Genomic DNA, 15,488 nt, shown 5'->3' on the forward strand with positions numbered 1-15,488 from the left:
TCTTTGCCTGGTCTGCCCTCCGCCCCCACCCCCCCCCCTTTGCTTTATACCAACCCTTCCCCGTACAGCAGCACACTCAATGCTGTAATCGTTTTCCCTTTACCTCCCCCCCCCCTTCATAATTTATCTCTAAGCATCAGGCTGTACTACAGTTACAAACCATTACGAATGAGCAACTCCACCTTTTCCATTGATAGACAAACTCATCTAACATGATCTTTGCTTTTGAATTCATTGCTTGGTTTTGACTTGTTTTTCGGTCTTGATTACCATCCAACACTCCGAACTTGAGAATGAAGGAAGAGAGGAGGAGGAAGAGAATAGGGAGGGAGAGGGGGGAGAGATGGAATGGACAAAAGTAATTTGTCTGGTTCATAGCCCATGCATACACACATGGAATACTTGTTTGTACTTGCTTTCTGTGATACTCAAATAATAGTGAAACAATGAAAGATTTTTTTTTTTACAGAATTCTTTCCAGGGAGATAATTTTGAAACACAAATTAATCCATTTTTTCAGGGTGGCAAGACAGATAACACATGACAATTTATAGTAAATTAGACTTTTTATGACGATGATGATTTAAATTAGGGTAACTTCTTAGCCTTCTAAAATATTGAATAGAAGAAATTCCATCCAAAATTACATTGAATCCTCCCAGAGATGGTGCATGTACACAAGTATTGTGGATTAGCCAGCGCTGTTCTGTGCCTCTACGCCTGTGTTATCCACTTTCATTCAACTACAACTTTCTCATCACCCAACTTGTACAAATATAGTAAAATGCAAACAAAATCTGCCAAATAAAAGCATGTTAGGTTAAGCGTAAAAGCCTCAAATAATCTATGCCCAGAAAAGCTAAAATGGGTCTCTTGCTGAAGGAAAGAAAGAGAAACCGGTGGGAAACACCCCTCCAGAAAACGATGCAATTGTGAGCAGCATGCTTCCATCATTCCCATGCCGTATTAGCTGCGTCCCACGGCAATCAGAGCTGCTGCACTGTCTAGGATGACATGTTCCTGTACTTCCCAAGCCAGACAGAGAGATCAGACACGAGGCCACATAACATTATGTTTGCCCAAAGAATAACCGAAAGGAAGCCTTACAATGCCAAAAGGTCTCACTATATGCAGATGATGTTGTAATGTACCAATAATGCAAAAACAAAGATCACTGCATTTTAGGGTTTCAGAGAAGTGAACATTCTGAGTTTGCAAGGAAGAACTTGACAACAGTAACAACCTTACATGTGTTACATATTACTGAGAAGAAGGACGAAAATATGGGTATGCATTGGTGCTAATTCAACATGTTTTATAAATGGGAACACAAACTTCTGGCTTTTAAACAGTGCACAGTACTGGTTTTTGCTGGTAAGCTAATGTGGTTAACCGTCTACTTCAACACAAAGAGAAGAAGCTTGTACACTGCTTTCAAGGAATGGAAATAACGTGTTTTCATGTCACTCAGGAAAATGTTCAACAAAGAACAAATGTTCTGTGGGTAGCTTCTAGCTTTTAGGGTGGTGGGGGGGGGGTTATTATTCATAGAAGTAATTTTGGAAATGGGATCATTTATAGACACATTTGATTTGAGGTCATTTTTCAGTGGACATGAAAATACTTCAGCACACGTTCTGCTTGGTACTATTTCAGGCTTGGATTGATAATGCACTGGAATACTGCATGCACTCTTCCTCGAACTGAGGTCAAATCAAACGTACCCACAGTGCAATTCCGTAGTGCCAACCTCCCTATGCCTATGTGTTGCCACATAATCTGATTTGAGCCATCAGATGAAACTAATATCAAAGCCTGTAGGTACATTTGATCGATGATGCATGTGATGATGATAATACAATGACTTTATTGAGCCCGACTCTGTGAGCATTTACAGTGCCTAGTCTCCACACTAAGGTATCTATAGTTGTGGCACTGGAGTACATGTGAATGGAGAATCACAATGATAACCAGCTCAGACGGTTGGCTCCCATAACCTCCGTGGCGCTGCATTGTAACTTTGTGCTCTCATATACTTCCTCATCCATGCAGAAGCTCGATGCAGAGCCCCATCCTCTGAGCTCATCGGAGGGGAGCACAGTGGATATACGCCCCCCAGGAGATGGGGTGGATTCAGTGGAGCTGGAGCCCGAGGAGTCACTGGAACCAGAGGCCTGCTTCACAGAGGGTGAGAGGGATGTGAGTAGGGCTGGGTATCGTTCAAAAAATGTTGATATCAATACCAATACCGTGACTTTGATACCGGTTCCTAAACAAAACTTTTTTCCATACCAATTTTATAAAATCCATTTTAACAAAAAGAAATTTCAACACTGCACATTACAGCACAAATCTTGTTTTTATTTTTTAGCTCCTACTACGTGAGCCCAGTCTCTGTGTGTAACATAGTTTTTCCTGCCTGTCTCTCAGCGTGTAACGTTAGACAGCCAATCAGCAGCGTTATTAGATCTTGGTAGAAGCATGCTGCATGCCTATTGGCTCACTGACCTGGTAGACAATCAGGAAACCCTGCTTCATCTGATGAGATTTACTCCTTGAGTATTGAAATTGGGTATTGAATGACGATGCATTTTTTGATACTCGATACTATAGAGGCAATTTGGTCGGTGCCTAAAAAGTATTGAATTCCGTACCCAGCCCTAGATGTGAGGGTGATAGGCAGGGAGGATGATGGGTAGTGTGAAAGTGGGACAAAGCGAGAAAGGTGGGAGTTGAAATGCTTTCAGAGCACATTTCAAATCGCATGAACTTATTTGTGCATTACACTGGTGTGTTTTACTCACTGCTGAGTGACAGCGAATACAAATGCTCAGCAATACAGAAAGAAAACTAGTCTGTGGGATTGTCTCGGTTTCTAATGGAACCTGACATTTAGTCTGACGCACCTCCAGTGCAATTCTGAATCTGCAAGTACCTCTTCAGTCTTTCATGAGTGTGGAATACAGAAATAAAATATGACGATTCTGCAATGGTTTAATGGCACTCAAACGGTAACCGTAGATAAGAACACAATAAGATTTAAATTTGATTTTGGACTAGGTTTGTATGAAAACCTGGCTGTAGAAAAGCCAAGTAATGAAAAAAAAAAAAGATGAGGGTTGTTTTGGTTTAATCATGCAACCACCTTTAGTCAACATGGACCCCATATTAATTCTTGTGGCCATTTCTTCTGCCACTTCCCCCCCCCCATGCCTGCAGGCTGTGTGAGCAGGTTCCAGTGCTGCCAGATAAACGAGGACGACGACCATTTTAAGACCTGGTGGACACTCAGGAAAACCTGCTTCATCATAGTGGAGCACAACTGGTTCGAATCCTTCATCATATTCATGATCCTGCTCAGCAGTGGAGCACTGGTAAGTGGGTGCTTTTGTGTGTGTGTGTGTGTGTAAATGTGCATTTACCTCCTTTTGTGATCCGAAAATATTTTTTAGCAGTGTTGTAGTACTTGAGATCGGTCTTGGTCATGACCAATTTTTGAAGGTCTCGTCTCGGAATCGACCTCATTTGTACTCATTCTCGTCTCTGTGTCGGATAATGATGACTCAAGATTTTATTTCAAGAGCGGTCAAGACCACAACTGCACGGATTCTGCTAAATTGCCTGTGCATTGTCCGATTTATGCCTAGGGGTCAAAACTTGCAAATGCAACCAATAACTTTTTTCCTTATTTCTAATTTGAAATTTGTTACTGTAAATCCCCCTCTCCCTGTCTCCTTTACACACACTCCCAAGAAAGTGAATGAGTGAGACAGGAGATGAAGCTCTGGCTGTCTAATACAAATCTGGTCTTGGTCTTGACTCAGTCTCAAACCCTCAAAGTCTCAGTCTTGTCTCGGTCTCGATACACTCTGGTCTTGGTGTTGACTTAGTCTCAGATTAGGTGGTCTCGACTACAACACTGGTGGTTAACACTGACACATGACAGCAAGCACCTCAGCCCTGATCACACCTAACTCACAACTCATTGTTTTCCACCAGCAGTCTTTACTATTTATTCAATGCTGTACAGGCGTTTGAGGACGTTTACATCGAGCAGCGGAGGACCATCAAAACAGTGCTGGAGTACGCAGACAAGGTCTTCACTTATATCTTCATCCTGGAAATGCTGCTGAAGTGGGTGGCATACGGCTTTGTCAAGTATTTCACAAACGCCTGGTGCTGGCTCGACTTCCTCATTGTAGACGTATGTATATTCAGTCCATCTAAAAAAATAAAGCGTCCAATCTGGCGTTAAGTCAAAGACGATTTAGACTTTAAAGAATTGTTTGACATTTTGGGAAATACATGCTTGCTCTGAGCTGGATGAGAATATTTATACCACACCATGTTTTTAATAGACATATAATAGTCTACATTTAAACTGCAATAAAACACAAAAAAACACAAACACGTCTTCTATGAATGTCAAAATGACGGACGGCCCTTAGATTGTTCTGTCATTGTTAAAAGAAAATTGGTGCATAAAAATATTTGATTAACAAGACCACTGATTTAATATGCTATTTAATCCTTTATTTATTTATTTGACATAGGTTTCTCAACAGACATTTTGGCCAGTGATAATTTCATCTGCCGGATACACATCTTCTGCCGCAGGCTTAAAACACATCTCTTCCGACTGCACCTTGAAAAAAAAAAAAAAGTTTGCTTACACGTTTATGTGGCTCTTTGTAGTTTGATATTTGAAGCTAAGGTGCTTGCACTTGATTCTTGCTGTCACTTAATTGGAAGTCGCTTTGGATAAAAGCATCAGCTAAATGACATGTAATGTAATGTAATGGATAACTACACATGATACTGGCAAAGAGCCAGCATACGCTGGCTCAAGTAAACCCTGGCACAGACATGAGAGTGGTATCTATCTTCTCATAAACTATTCCTTACAACTATTCATACAGATATAAATACCATTGAGTCTGCACAAGTTACGGTTCATTGTTGTCACATCTCTTTATCTGAAATTCACAGTTAGTGGAAATTCTGCTGTTCTGTACTTTTTAAAGACTTTAAATGCATTATTATCTCTTTAACAGGTGCAGACTAATCATTAATGCCTCATCAACCATCTTGTTCAAACACTCAGGCTGGTGCAGTGCAGAGGGACCTTTTACACTCCTCACCTTTCACCCTGCTTGTCTCTTGTCACTACCGTCTTTCAGGTGTCCCTGGTCAGCCTTGTAGCCAACGCTCTGGGCTACTCTGAGCTTTCCGCCATCAAATCTCTGAGGACACTCCGAGCCCTCCGGCCCTTGAGGGCCCTGTCTCGGTTTGAGGGCATGAGGGTAAGCACATCTTGAAATATCAGCGACACGAACCCCACGTGTAAATTTTGATTGTTTGTGGGCTGGCTGACAACCAGCATGCCAGATTAAGAAATTAAAAAATCTTTTTTAGAATATTAACCTGTTGAAGCTAGACCACCTTCAGCTAGTCCATGCATTTATTTCATAAAATGTTAATGGTGTTCTAGTCATGTTATTTTTATTTGACTTGCTATATGTCAGGTGTGCTTGTCCTTTGCTTTAGGCTGCTGAAGGAAAATGCCAGTATAATTTATACTTACATTTTAAGAATCTCAGATTCTTCTGGTTCAACGTTGGATGTCTATGAAATGGTTTTAGCATGTTAGGGAGCCTTACAGTCGTAAGACTGCATGCTTATTACAGCTTCTGTAGAGTTATCTTTTCCTTGCAATACAGCACTGTACCTCTTCTGTCTGCATGCCTTTCTGCACATTGTGTTAATGGACTACTGTATATAGCTGCTCTCAGGCATTGTTCTCTGACGTTGCTCGTGTGGTGCCTTTGACCTGTAATTTTTTTCTTTGTTGTGTGTCTTTTTTCATTTACAGTCAAACAAAATGTTGTGACTTCATCCCGCCTCTCTAAGGTTTTTTTCTGTTTTGCTTTTTTATCTATCAAATGTTAACTTTTTCACCTATCCACCTTCTTCCTTCCAACTGTCATTCTGTTAAATTCTCTTTGTAGATATGTATGGTGTTAAGAGCTTTATGTGTGAAGACATTACATATTAAATACAGCTTTGAATAATATAGGACTATGAAGTTTTTTAAATCAGCCTTGGCTTTTTTTCTGAAATAGCCACTTCGTAGCATCAGCTTTACAGCTCAATCAAATCAGGTGTCCACCTTTGTTATTTATGAACAGTTAAGTGATTAGATGATCGTAATGGCCACTCGTCTCAAATGAAACAGCCCTCTCTATTTTTGGCAAGCAGAGACCTCGGTTTGACCGTCAGGAGAGTGCTGAGTTTGTCTGTGTGCTTGAACCTCTCCAGGTTGTGGTGAACGCGCTGCTGGGGGCCATCCCCTCCATCATGAACGTGCTGCTGGTCTGCCTCATCTTCTGGCTCATCTTCAGCATCATGGGCGTCAACCTGTTTGCGGGGAAGTACTATTACTGCGTCAACACCACCAACGACGAGGTGTTCCCCATTGACGTCGTCAACAACAAGAGCGAGTGCCTGAACTTGGTCAACGACAGCGCCCGCTGGAAGAACGTCAAGATCAACTTTGACAACGTCGGTGCCGGCTATCTGGCTCTGTTGCAAGTGGTGAGTTTAGTCTCGGTGACACAGGCGGAATTGTGAAGACAAAATGTCTATGTTTACAAGTATTTATGATGCAGTTGACAGCTACTAACAAACAAATAAACTGTATTCTTAATCATCACATACACACAGTACAATGTAGTGAAATTCTATTTCTGCATTTTAAGACATCCTAAGTATATTAGGAGCAGCGGACAGCTAATAGCATCTGGGGAGCAACATGGGGTTCAGTGTCTTGCTCAAGGACACTTTGACATGTGGTGAGAGCCTGGGCAACCTTGCGGTCATGTAGAGAGCACTCTAATCCCGGAAGTGGAACGTTGGTATAACGTGGTTATAGACCAATTGCAAACAAAAGGGGGGGGGAAAGTCAGGATCAGTGGTGTATTGATGCCACGGTCAATGTGAGGTGCATGTTTGTCAATGTTAAAAAAAGAAGTAACGTAACAAAAGAAAACTGAGGTTGGTGCAGGGTAAAGGGACCGACACACTGGCATCTGGCCAGGCGAGGTTAAGTAACAGAGGCCATGTGTTCCCAATTACCTCGTTGGCACCTTGGCCAAGGACCTGAAAATGCACAAACACACAGGCTCTGGGCCGTCACGTGCACCTCTCCATGGACAACGACTGTCCAAAGCCACTTTCAGTCACGCTCACTGTGAGGGAAACCGCATGTGTAATATCACCAAGTCCTGGAAAACGCACTTAGACAATATAACAATATCTCTCAATGTTATAGCCTTACTTTTCTTTGAAATGAATGACATAAACACAAATACCTAATATGAGCGTAGAATCATTCCTGCAGCTGGAATGACGCCCGTTATTAAAACAGCTGGTTATGTGATATATGAGGTGATTTTGTTCTATTTTACAGCAGATAAAGATTAGTAAATAATAAATAGTGAGACCTAAATGATGACCCAAACTCACTGAAATTCTTTCCCAAAAATGTCTTAAAAGCAGGGGTGTTCCCAGAGCTAATAACATTTGTATTATTGTTATGATGGGGTACCAAAATTGAAAATAAAACGCTCCTCTTGGTGACAGCCAAGCAGAGGAGCTTGACTGTCACATGCCAGACTGACACTCTGAAACTTCTCTCATCTGCTCTTAGGCAACATTTAAGGGTTGGATGGACATCATGTACGCAGCCGTGGACTCTCGCAATGTAAGTCTCTCGGTGCTCAACAGAGGGATTTGAAAGTCAAGAGGCTGACGTACACAAGCTATGAAAGCCAGTGACTTGTTTAATTTGTTCCATCTTTCCTAATCTAGTTGGAAGACCAGCCTGAATATGAAGTGAACTTGTACATGTACCTCTACTTTGTCATCTTCATCATCTTCGGCTCCTTCTTCACCCTCAACCTGTTCATCGGTGTCATCATCGACAACTTCAATCAGCAGAAGAAGAAGATAAGTTGCATTTAGTAGCAGTCTCTATCAGATAATGTAAACTCGGATACAAAAATGTTCTGTATACTTCTTAGTAGTAATGAAAACAACATGAAAGTGCAAAATATTTGCTTCCTATAACAACTTCCTAGTCTCCTGCAATATGCATATTTAGAAAATACTGGTTATCACGCACAGCCATGAACAGTCACTACCAGATTCCTTCAACTAAGTAGATAATACACATCTAATACAATTGTGTGTGATAGTGAAACAGCTCTGGAAACACATCAGCTTTGTTTGGCTTTTGTAGATGTAATAATATTTCAAAGTGAAGATGAAATCCAAAGGCCATCCTGTGTTGTTGGTCCACCCTGCTAGCTGTTATTAATGTTGACACTCGCAGCTTTGGTTCTGCACTGCGTTGTTATTGCAACGGAACACCAACAGGTAGCAGTCCTGTGTCACACTGTGCCAACTACATGCATAGCCCCGGATACAAAGAAAACCCCGATTTAGCCAGAGCAGACCCACAGCTGTGCTCGAGAAAAGAACTGAGCTACAGAATAATGATTATCTGCAGCATGGTGAGGACCTGCCGCTGCCAACGATTACTGAGGGTGCATGAGTCACTGAGAAACACCCGGCCTGCACACACACACACACACACACACACACACACACACACACACACACTTATATAAATACTGTATATACACACATGCAGTGTCACAGTAAATTTAGTCTGTGCCCTCCTACACTAACATATAGGATTGGCAACACCCAAGAGAGGGAGAGGGGCGCTGGGTGGGATGGGGGTTGGGATTGCACTGTTTGCTGCACGCTGGCAAGTCTGACTTGACTGACTGAGATCAGTTGGTGAGGCTCAGCAGCCCCGCAGCTGCAGCGTCACACATATGGTTGTTCAGCGTTGACACCAGTCCGCCCTCCAGACACGCATCATAACACTCAGTGAGCAGCACTGCCGGTGTGATGTGTGCCTCATATTGTAATTAATGAGAGCATTGTGACTGTGTTGTCTGAAATGTGGGTCCTTTTTTGGAAATCATTTCAAAAAGTGTTAAAGCTGTTACTTTTGTAAATGTATTTTTCATGCTGTGCAATTTAAATGGAATCTTGAGACAATTAGTCTTCGCTAAATATAAGACAAAATATGTTTAACCTCAGATCAAATACAACGCTTTCACAAGTTTGTTATCATGAGACATTTTCCCTATGAGGATGAGAATATAGGGAACAGAAAAGGATTACACCCGCAATACGATCCTCCAAGATCTTTCAAAAGAAGGCTCACTGCTGTCACACATGCTCTGATGAAGGCTTCATGTCAAAATGCAGCAGCAGATTTGTCAGTCTATTGATTGCAAATCAGTTTACTCAAATGAATAACACATGAGGTGATTAATTGACTGTGTTTGTTCTCTGGATTGGCACCTTTCCCCTGACTTTGTTTTTGGGAAATACAGACATGCTGGTTTTAGTGAGGCAGAGAACCCCACTGAAAGGCAGTGCACCTGTTTCCTCTTACCATCTGATGTTTGATTGGTTGTGGTGCCCAGCCCATATGGCGTCACAAGACACCACAGCAGCAACAACCAAAATGGGTCACTTGGCAAATCATAATATACAGTTCCACAAATGCAAAATAAGAACATTTCCCATGTTTAACAGAAGTGTCCTATTATGATGGAAACAGTGTTCTCTGTCTTAGGCACTCAACATATTAGTCGTCATGTATTTTTAAATTCTCTGTGTCCACCTTGATTTGACGGGATAAATGACAACTGGGGGGGGGTCGGATGAATTTTCTGTCAATCTGAAGGACACAATTTCCATTTTTCATCACAGAACCTAGCACTCTTACAATACTTTAATGCCCTCTGAGAAGCTCATTTTTTTTTAAAACAATACCAATATATTTGTAAGACATATGGTTGCTCTGTTCACATTGCTCTCTAAAATGTAAAAGACAGATAATCTTCTATGTGGTTATAACAAAGTTTTGTTGTGTTGTGCTCCCTTTACTTTGGAGGTCAGGACATCTTCATGACAGAAGAGCAGAAGAAATACTACAATGCCATGAAGAAGCTGGGCTCCAAGAAACCCCAAAAACCGATACCTCGACCAACAGTAAGACTCTTTAGTGTTCACACTGTCACTTCTTACTAACTGTGCCGCTAGAGGCCTTCAACTTACTCAGAACACTGCAGCCAGAATCCGGACAAAAACTAGAAAATATGATCACAAGAATAGTATAACTAACAATATTCTTTCTAGCAAACATAACCACGTAATATGTATTCCTTTTCATATACTCTTTTTTATATATATATACATACATATACATACATACATACATACAGTATTACACTAAATTCTTAAGCATTGAATGTACAAAAGTGAAATCTTACAACATCTTCATATACACGTACATATTCCTATACATAAAAAGTACAACATGTAGTTACAAAATATGGTTAAAGGTGTAGGGCCATTAGATGTTGCTGTACTGCTTGAATGCCGTTCCATAGTTTTGTTGCTGTCTGTTATTTCTGTTCCTTTAATTGTAAAGTGCACTGAGACCATGTCTACTGGTGATTTTACACTTTAAATAAATGTGATTGATTGATTGATAGGATACTAATGGACTACAAGTGGAGGTGTAAAATGACTTCTGCTCTCCTGTCTCTTGTCCTCCTCTGCACCCAGAATTCATTTCAGGGCTGCGTGTTCGACTGCATCACGAAGCAGGCCTTCGACATCGTGATCATGATCCTCATCTGCCTCAACATGGTGACCATGATGGTGGAGACGGACGACCAGACGCCGGAGATGGACAAAATCCTCTACTGGATCAACTTGGTCTTTATCATTCTCTTCACCGCCGAGTGTATGCTCAAGATGATCTCCCTGCGTCACTATTACTTCACCATCGGTTGGAACATATTTGACTTTGTGGTGGTGATCCTGTCCATTGTAGGTAAGGAGATGTTTAAGGGGCCTCAGCTTTCCACTGGACTATGAGTAAAATGGTGCGCTGAACGTGATTTCTTTTTATTCCAATTTTTTTTTTGTTGCTTTTGCAGGTATGTTTTTATCCGAAGTCATTGAGAAGTACTTTGTGTCCCCGACGCTGTTCCGAGTGATCCGTCTGGCCAGGATAGGCCGCATCCTCCGCCTTATCAAAGGCGCCAAAGGCATCCGGACGCTCCTCTTTGCCTTGATGATGTCACTCCCCGCCTTGTTCAACATCGGCCTCCTACTATTCCTGGTCATGTTCATCTACGCCATCTTTGGCATGTCCAACTTCGCCTACGTCAAGCGCGAGGCGGGGATCGACGACATGTTCAACTTCGAGACCTTCGGGAACAGCATGATCTGCCTGTTTCAGATCACCACGTCGGCCGGGTGGGACGGCCTGCTCGCGCCCATCCTGAACAAGCGGGAGCCCGACTGCGACAGCCAGATGGAGCACCCGGGCAACAACTACAAGGGCAACTGTGGCAACCCGTCGGTGGGCATCTTCTTCTTCGTCAGCTACATCATCATCTGCTTCCTGATCGTGGTCAACATGTACATCGCCGTCATCCTAGAGAACTTCAGCGTGGCCACGGAGGAGAGTGCCGAGCCGCTGAGCGAGGACGACTTTGAGATGTTCTACGAGGTGTGGGAGCGCTTCGACCCGGACGCCACCCAGTTCATGGAGTACAGCAAGCTGTCGGCCTTCGCCGACGCACTAGACCCGCCGCTGCGCATGGCAAAGCCCAACATGCTCCAGCTCATCTCCATGGACCTGCCGATGGTGAGCGGCGAGCGCATCCACTGCCTCGACATCCTGTTCGCCTTCACCAAGCGCGTGTTGGGCGAGAGCGGCGAGATGGATGTGCTGCGTGGGCAGATGGAGGAGCGCTTCATGGCATCCAACCCCTCCAAGGTGTCTTACGAGCCCATCACCACCACCCTGCGCCGCAAACAGGAGGACATGGCGGCTGTGATCATCCAGAGGGCCTTCCGCCGCTACATGATGCGCCTGGCCATGAAGAAGGCCTCCACCCTCTACAAGGAGAAGCTGAAGGAGGGCCTCCGGGACCCCGACAAGGACGTGATGGTCATCAGCAAGTTCAACGAGAACTCCACCTCGGACAAAACGGACATGACGCCCTCCACGGCCTCCCTGCCCTCCTACAACAGCGTCACGAAATCAGACAAGGACAAATACGAGAAAGAAAAAAAGCGGGAAAGACCGAAAGAAGTAGACTTTTTAAATAGGAACAAAAAATAACAGTGCATCAGAGACACGAGGGAAATTTGTTTACAACTTCTGAAGGGGGTAGATAGATGTACGGCCCTTTTGCGTCAATTGTTGAGAGATGAGGAACGCTATGCCAGACAGGCCGAAACGGCAGTGTGCTTATGTCATATATGAATACACGGGGTCTTCTCAGAGGAGTGATGTAGAAATAAAACGACCCAGCGGACATTGCCAGAGATTGACTGGAACATGACATGGAAAAGCCTCTGTGCAAAAACGCTTGTGATTTTCCTATTGGTTGTTGTTACTATCTGACCAACTTGAGTGTACTGTTAAGTTGTCTGTAGCTAGTGCTGCTGCTACTACTATGAATCCAGTTTCTTGAATTTAACAATGGCTGTATCACTTATTAAGTACTCTGCATTTCTTTTGCTCATAGTTACAAGGTTTCATTTTTTTTTCTTTTTTTTTATGAGAAAGAATGTTTTCTACTTTTTTTGTGTGATTTCATTGTGAGAATGTGACCACTGCTTTCACTGTTGTAAAATCACCAAGGGCAGACCAAGTCAATGCTGTAAACTACACCAAACATCTGAAAGTACAGTGCAGGGTCACTGCCACAATGCTCTTGGTTCAGTATACACAGCTATAAATGGAAAGCATGCCGATGAAGTGCAATGGACAAATACAGTTCATTGTATTCACTGGTGTTATTGTTGAAATCTGTATTGTGCTTCTGGGCTGCCATCTCCCCATTTCAATAGAAAACACAAGTCTCTGAATACAGAGAAGCTGAATGTATGCAAGGCACATTTGAAGAAATTGTTTGACAAAAATATTCTCAGTCGCTTTTTTGCAGCGATTTAGATGAGGAAGATTGATACCACGCTCCTATCTGGCAGTGGTATCAATCTTTTCATCTACCCCTCGGCAAGAAAGCAAAGGCGCCTATTTCCCCAAAAGGGTCAAAACTGTTCCTTTAAGGCGACACTCATATCTACTCGTTCATCTGCTGTTGTGTTGCATTGTCTCCTCTCACACGTTTGTTTCCCCATTTAGTCTCCCAGAGCTCTTGTAAAGAAAAAAACCTTAGTAATGAAAAGAAAATGTCAATCTGTCTAACTGCTCTCACACTAGAACATGACAATATATCACATTTAAAGGTTATAATATCCCAAATGTTTGTATAACATTCATGTTGTTCTTGGTTAAGATTGAGAAGTGAGTGGTTTTAATGTAGTGGTTTGGTTTGTATATAATATAGCTATTTGGGCCCACAGTATGCATCACAATTACATTTTGATGTAAGAGCACTTTTTATCCCCACTGCTACGTAATACCACGTGTGGCGATCATACATGTAAGTTTGTGCGTGCGAGATATGTATGTCTATGTGTATATTTGTAACAAAGGGGAGAATGTAAGCATCTATCTCTTTATGTGAGCGAGTGTGTTTGTGGGGTCTGCAGGATGTTTGTTCCACTGATTATAAATAACATTTTTACTGTAGATATGAGTGCATTTTTCCAGTCTTCGGATTTGATTTGCATTTTTTTCTAGAACTCGTCTTTTTCTGCACTGTAACACAAGATGAAACACGTGTGGTCCCCATATCTGTAGATAGAAACCATGAAGCAATCAGTAGCCATCTCTCATTGCGCTTGTGGTGTTTTAGTGAACTGCATGCAAGAAGTGACTACTGTCCGCTCATATGGTAATATAATTTCAAAGCCAAAAGAATAAAGGACATATTTTTTGTAAACGCTTGTTTATTTTCTCCATTTCCTTTCCAGCCTTGTCTTATTTCGATGGTTCCAAAGGTTTTTCTGTGAGTGGCATCTGCTCTTTGGTTTGTGATCTGAACCTGAAGTATGACCTTTTGGTTGAGCAGGATCATTCATGTGGTACAAATACATGTTACCCTTAACTATGTATCAATTTGCAAAATGTGACCAGTGACTTTTTGTTATAACCAAAGATGTGGCAACAAAACACAAAATCTAGAATTCCAAAATAAAACCAATTTTGGAAAGCATATTTTGCATGAAGGATGCATTCATTGTGTCCAAAATGTTACTTTTTTTCAATTCAACTAGAATATTAGAAATTGTAAATAAAGGGCATAATACATGTACTAATTAACTAATGTAGGCAGAAACATGGACATTCGTAAGTGTTTATTAATGTATTCATGTGTCAACAACTCATGAGTTGATGAATTACTTATACCACAGTAAAAATGTCTAATGACATCATTACACACATGGACAAATCTGTCAGTGTGCTATTTATAGACATTAACACATAATCATCCACAGATGGGATTAAAACTCACAAACAAAAGTCAAGCGTCAACATTCTTCACTTCGGAACATACTACTGTAGGTTGACCAAAAAAAAAAGTATAATTTAAGGTCTACTTACTAGATTTCTTTCAGAGAATGTGGTTTCTTCTGGACCCTTCCTCCCATAAGACCATCTATTATCACGTCACTTAAGCTACAAACTGACCTGACAACTGAGCAACTGATCCCTATTTGCTGATGCGGCTAAAAGCCCTTGAAGAGATCTGCAAAGTGGACCCTGAGTTAGAATGCAGTTGTGTGTTTATGAAAGCCAGCAAACACAAAGTGTGTAAATCCTTGGTTAGATCAAAAGGTTAGACAGAATGAAGGGACATGGCTGAAAGGGAGAGTGGCACACCATGTTAGAATTTGCTAAAGGAACAAACTATTTTTTGTGCATTTTAAACAATATTCAATTCAATTTTGATTTAGTGTCAAATCATACCAGACAATACCTTAGGACACTTAACAGAGTAGGTCTAGACCCCGCTAATAAACTACAGAGACCCAACAATTCCCCCCCAAAAATATTCATTCATATTCACTGGGATAAACAGGAAGGAGACGGAGGTGAAAAGCTGAGACTACCCCCACCCAGCAGTCTCCGACAAACGCTTTGCTGCTCCTGCTTCTCTCTTCCTGTTGCCTGGCAACCTACCATTACAGCTCCCCTGCCTGTGATTGATCAGCAGTGTCTCTGAGCTTGCTTACCCACAATACCTTACTGGCTAAAAGCAAGCAGGCATTCCCTGCTCCACTAATCAACAACACAGTGGACACACACCTTACCAGTTTGATTATATAAGAGCCAAGTGATGGCTTTGTGTTCCTATTGAAAACCAGTGTACAGCCTATATTTGTGCATCATTGTTGGAGAATCCCTA

At 42.0% G+C, this 15,488-nt stretch overlaps 1 protein-coding gene across 1 annotated transcript in view; it reads left to right on the top strand.

The window, feature by feature from the left end:
* Positions 1-13,998, top strand: part of LOC144512921 (sodium channel protein type 2 subunit alpha-like) — a 30,356-nt gene extending 16,358 nt beyond the window's left edge. Inside the window, exons 17-26 of the mRNA XM_078243898.1 lie at positions 2,053-2,188; positions 3,220-3,374; positions 4,031-4,204; positions 5,181-5,303; positions 6,319-6,594; positions 7,709-7,762; positions 7,870-8,007; positions 10,033-10,137; positions 10,717-10,987; positions 11,094-13,998. Coding sequence (XP_078100024.1) covers positions 2,053-2,188; positions 3,220-3,374; positions 4,031-4,204; positions 5,181-5,303; positions 6,319-6,594; positions 7,709-7,762; positions 7,870-8,007; positions 10,033-10,137; positions 10,717-10,987; positions 11,094-12,289 — 2,628 coding nt within the window. The 3' untranslated portion in view covers positions 12,290-13,998. The remainder of the gene's footprint in view (positions 1-2,052; positions 2,189-3,219; positions 3,375-4,030; positions 4,205-5,180; positions 5,304-6,318; positions 6,595-7,708; positions 7,763-7,869; positions 8,008-10,032; positions 10,138-10,716; positions 10,988-11,093) is intronic.
* The last annotated feature ends 1,490 nt before the right edge of the window (positions 13,999-15,488 follow it).

Source organism: Sander vitreus, chromosome 24 (assembly GCF_031162955.1).
Source record: "Sander vitreus isolate 19-12246 chromosome 24, sanVit1, whole genome shotgun sequence".
In the NCBI taxonomy this organism is placed as follows: Eukaryota; Metazoa; Chordata; class Actinopteri; order Perciformes; family Percidae; genus Sander; species Sander vitreus.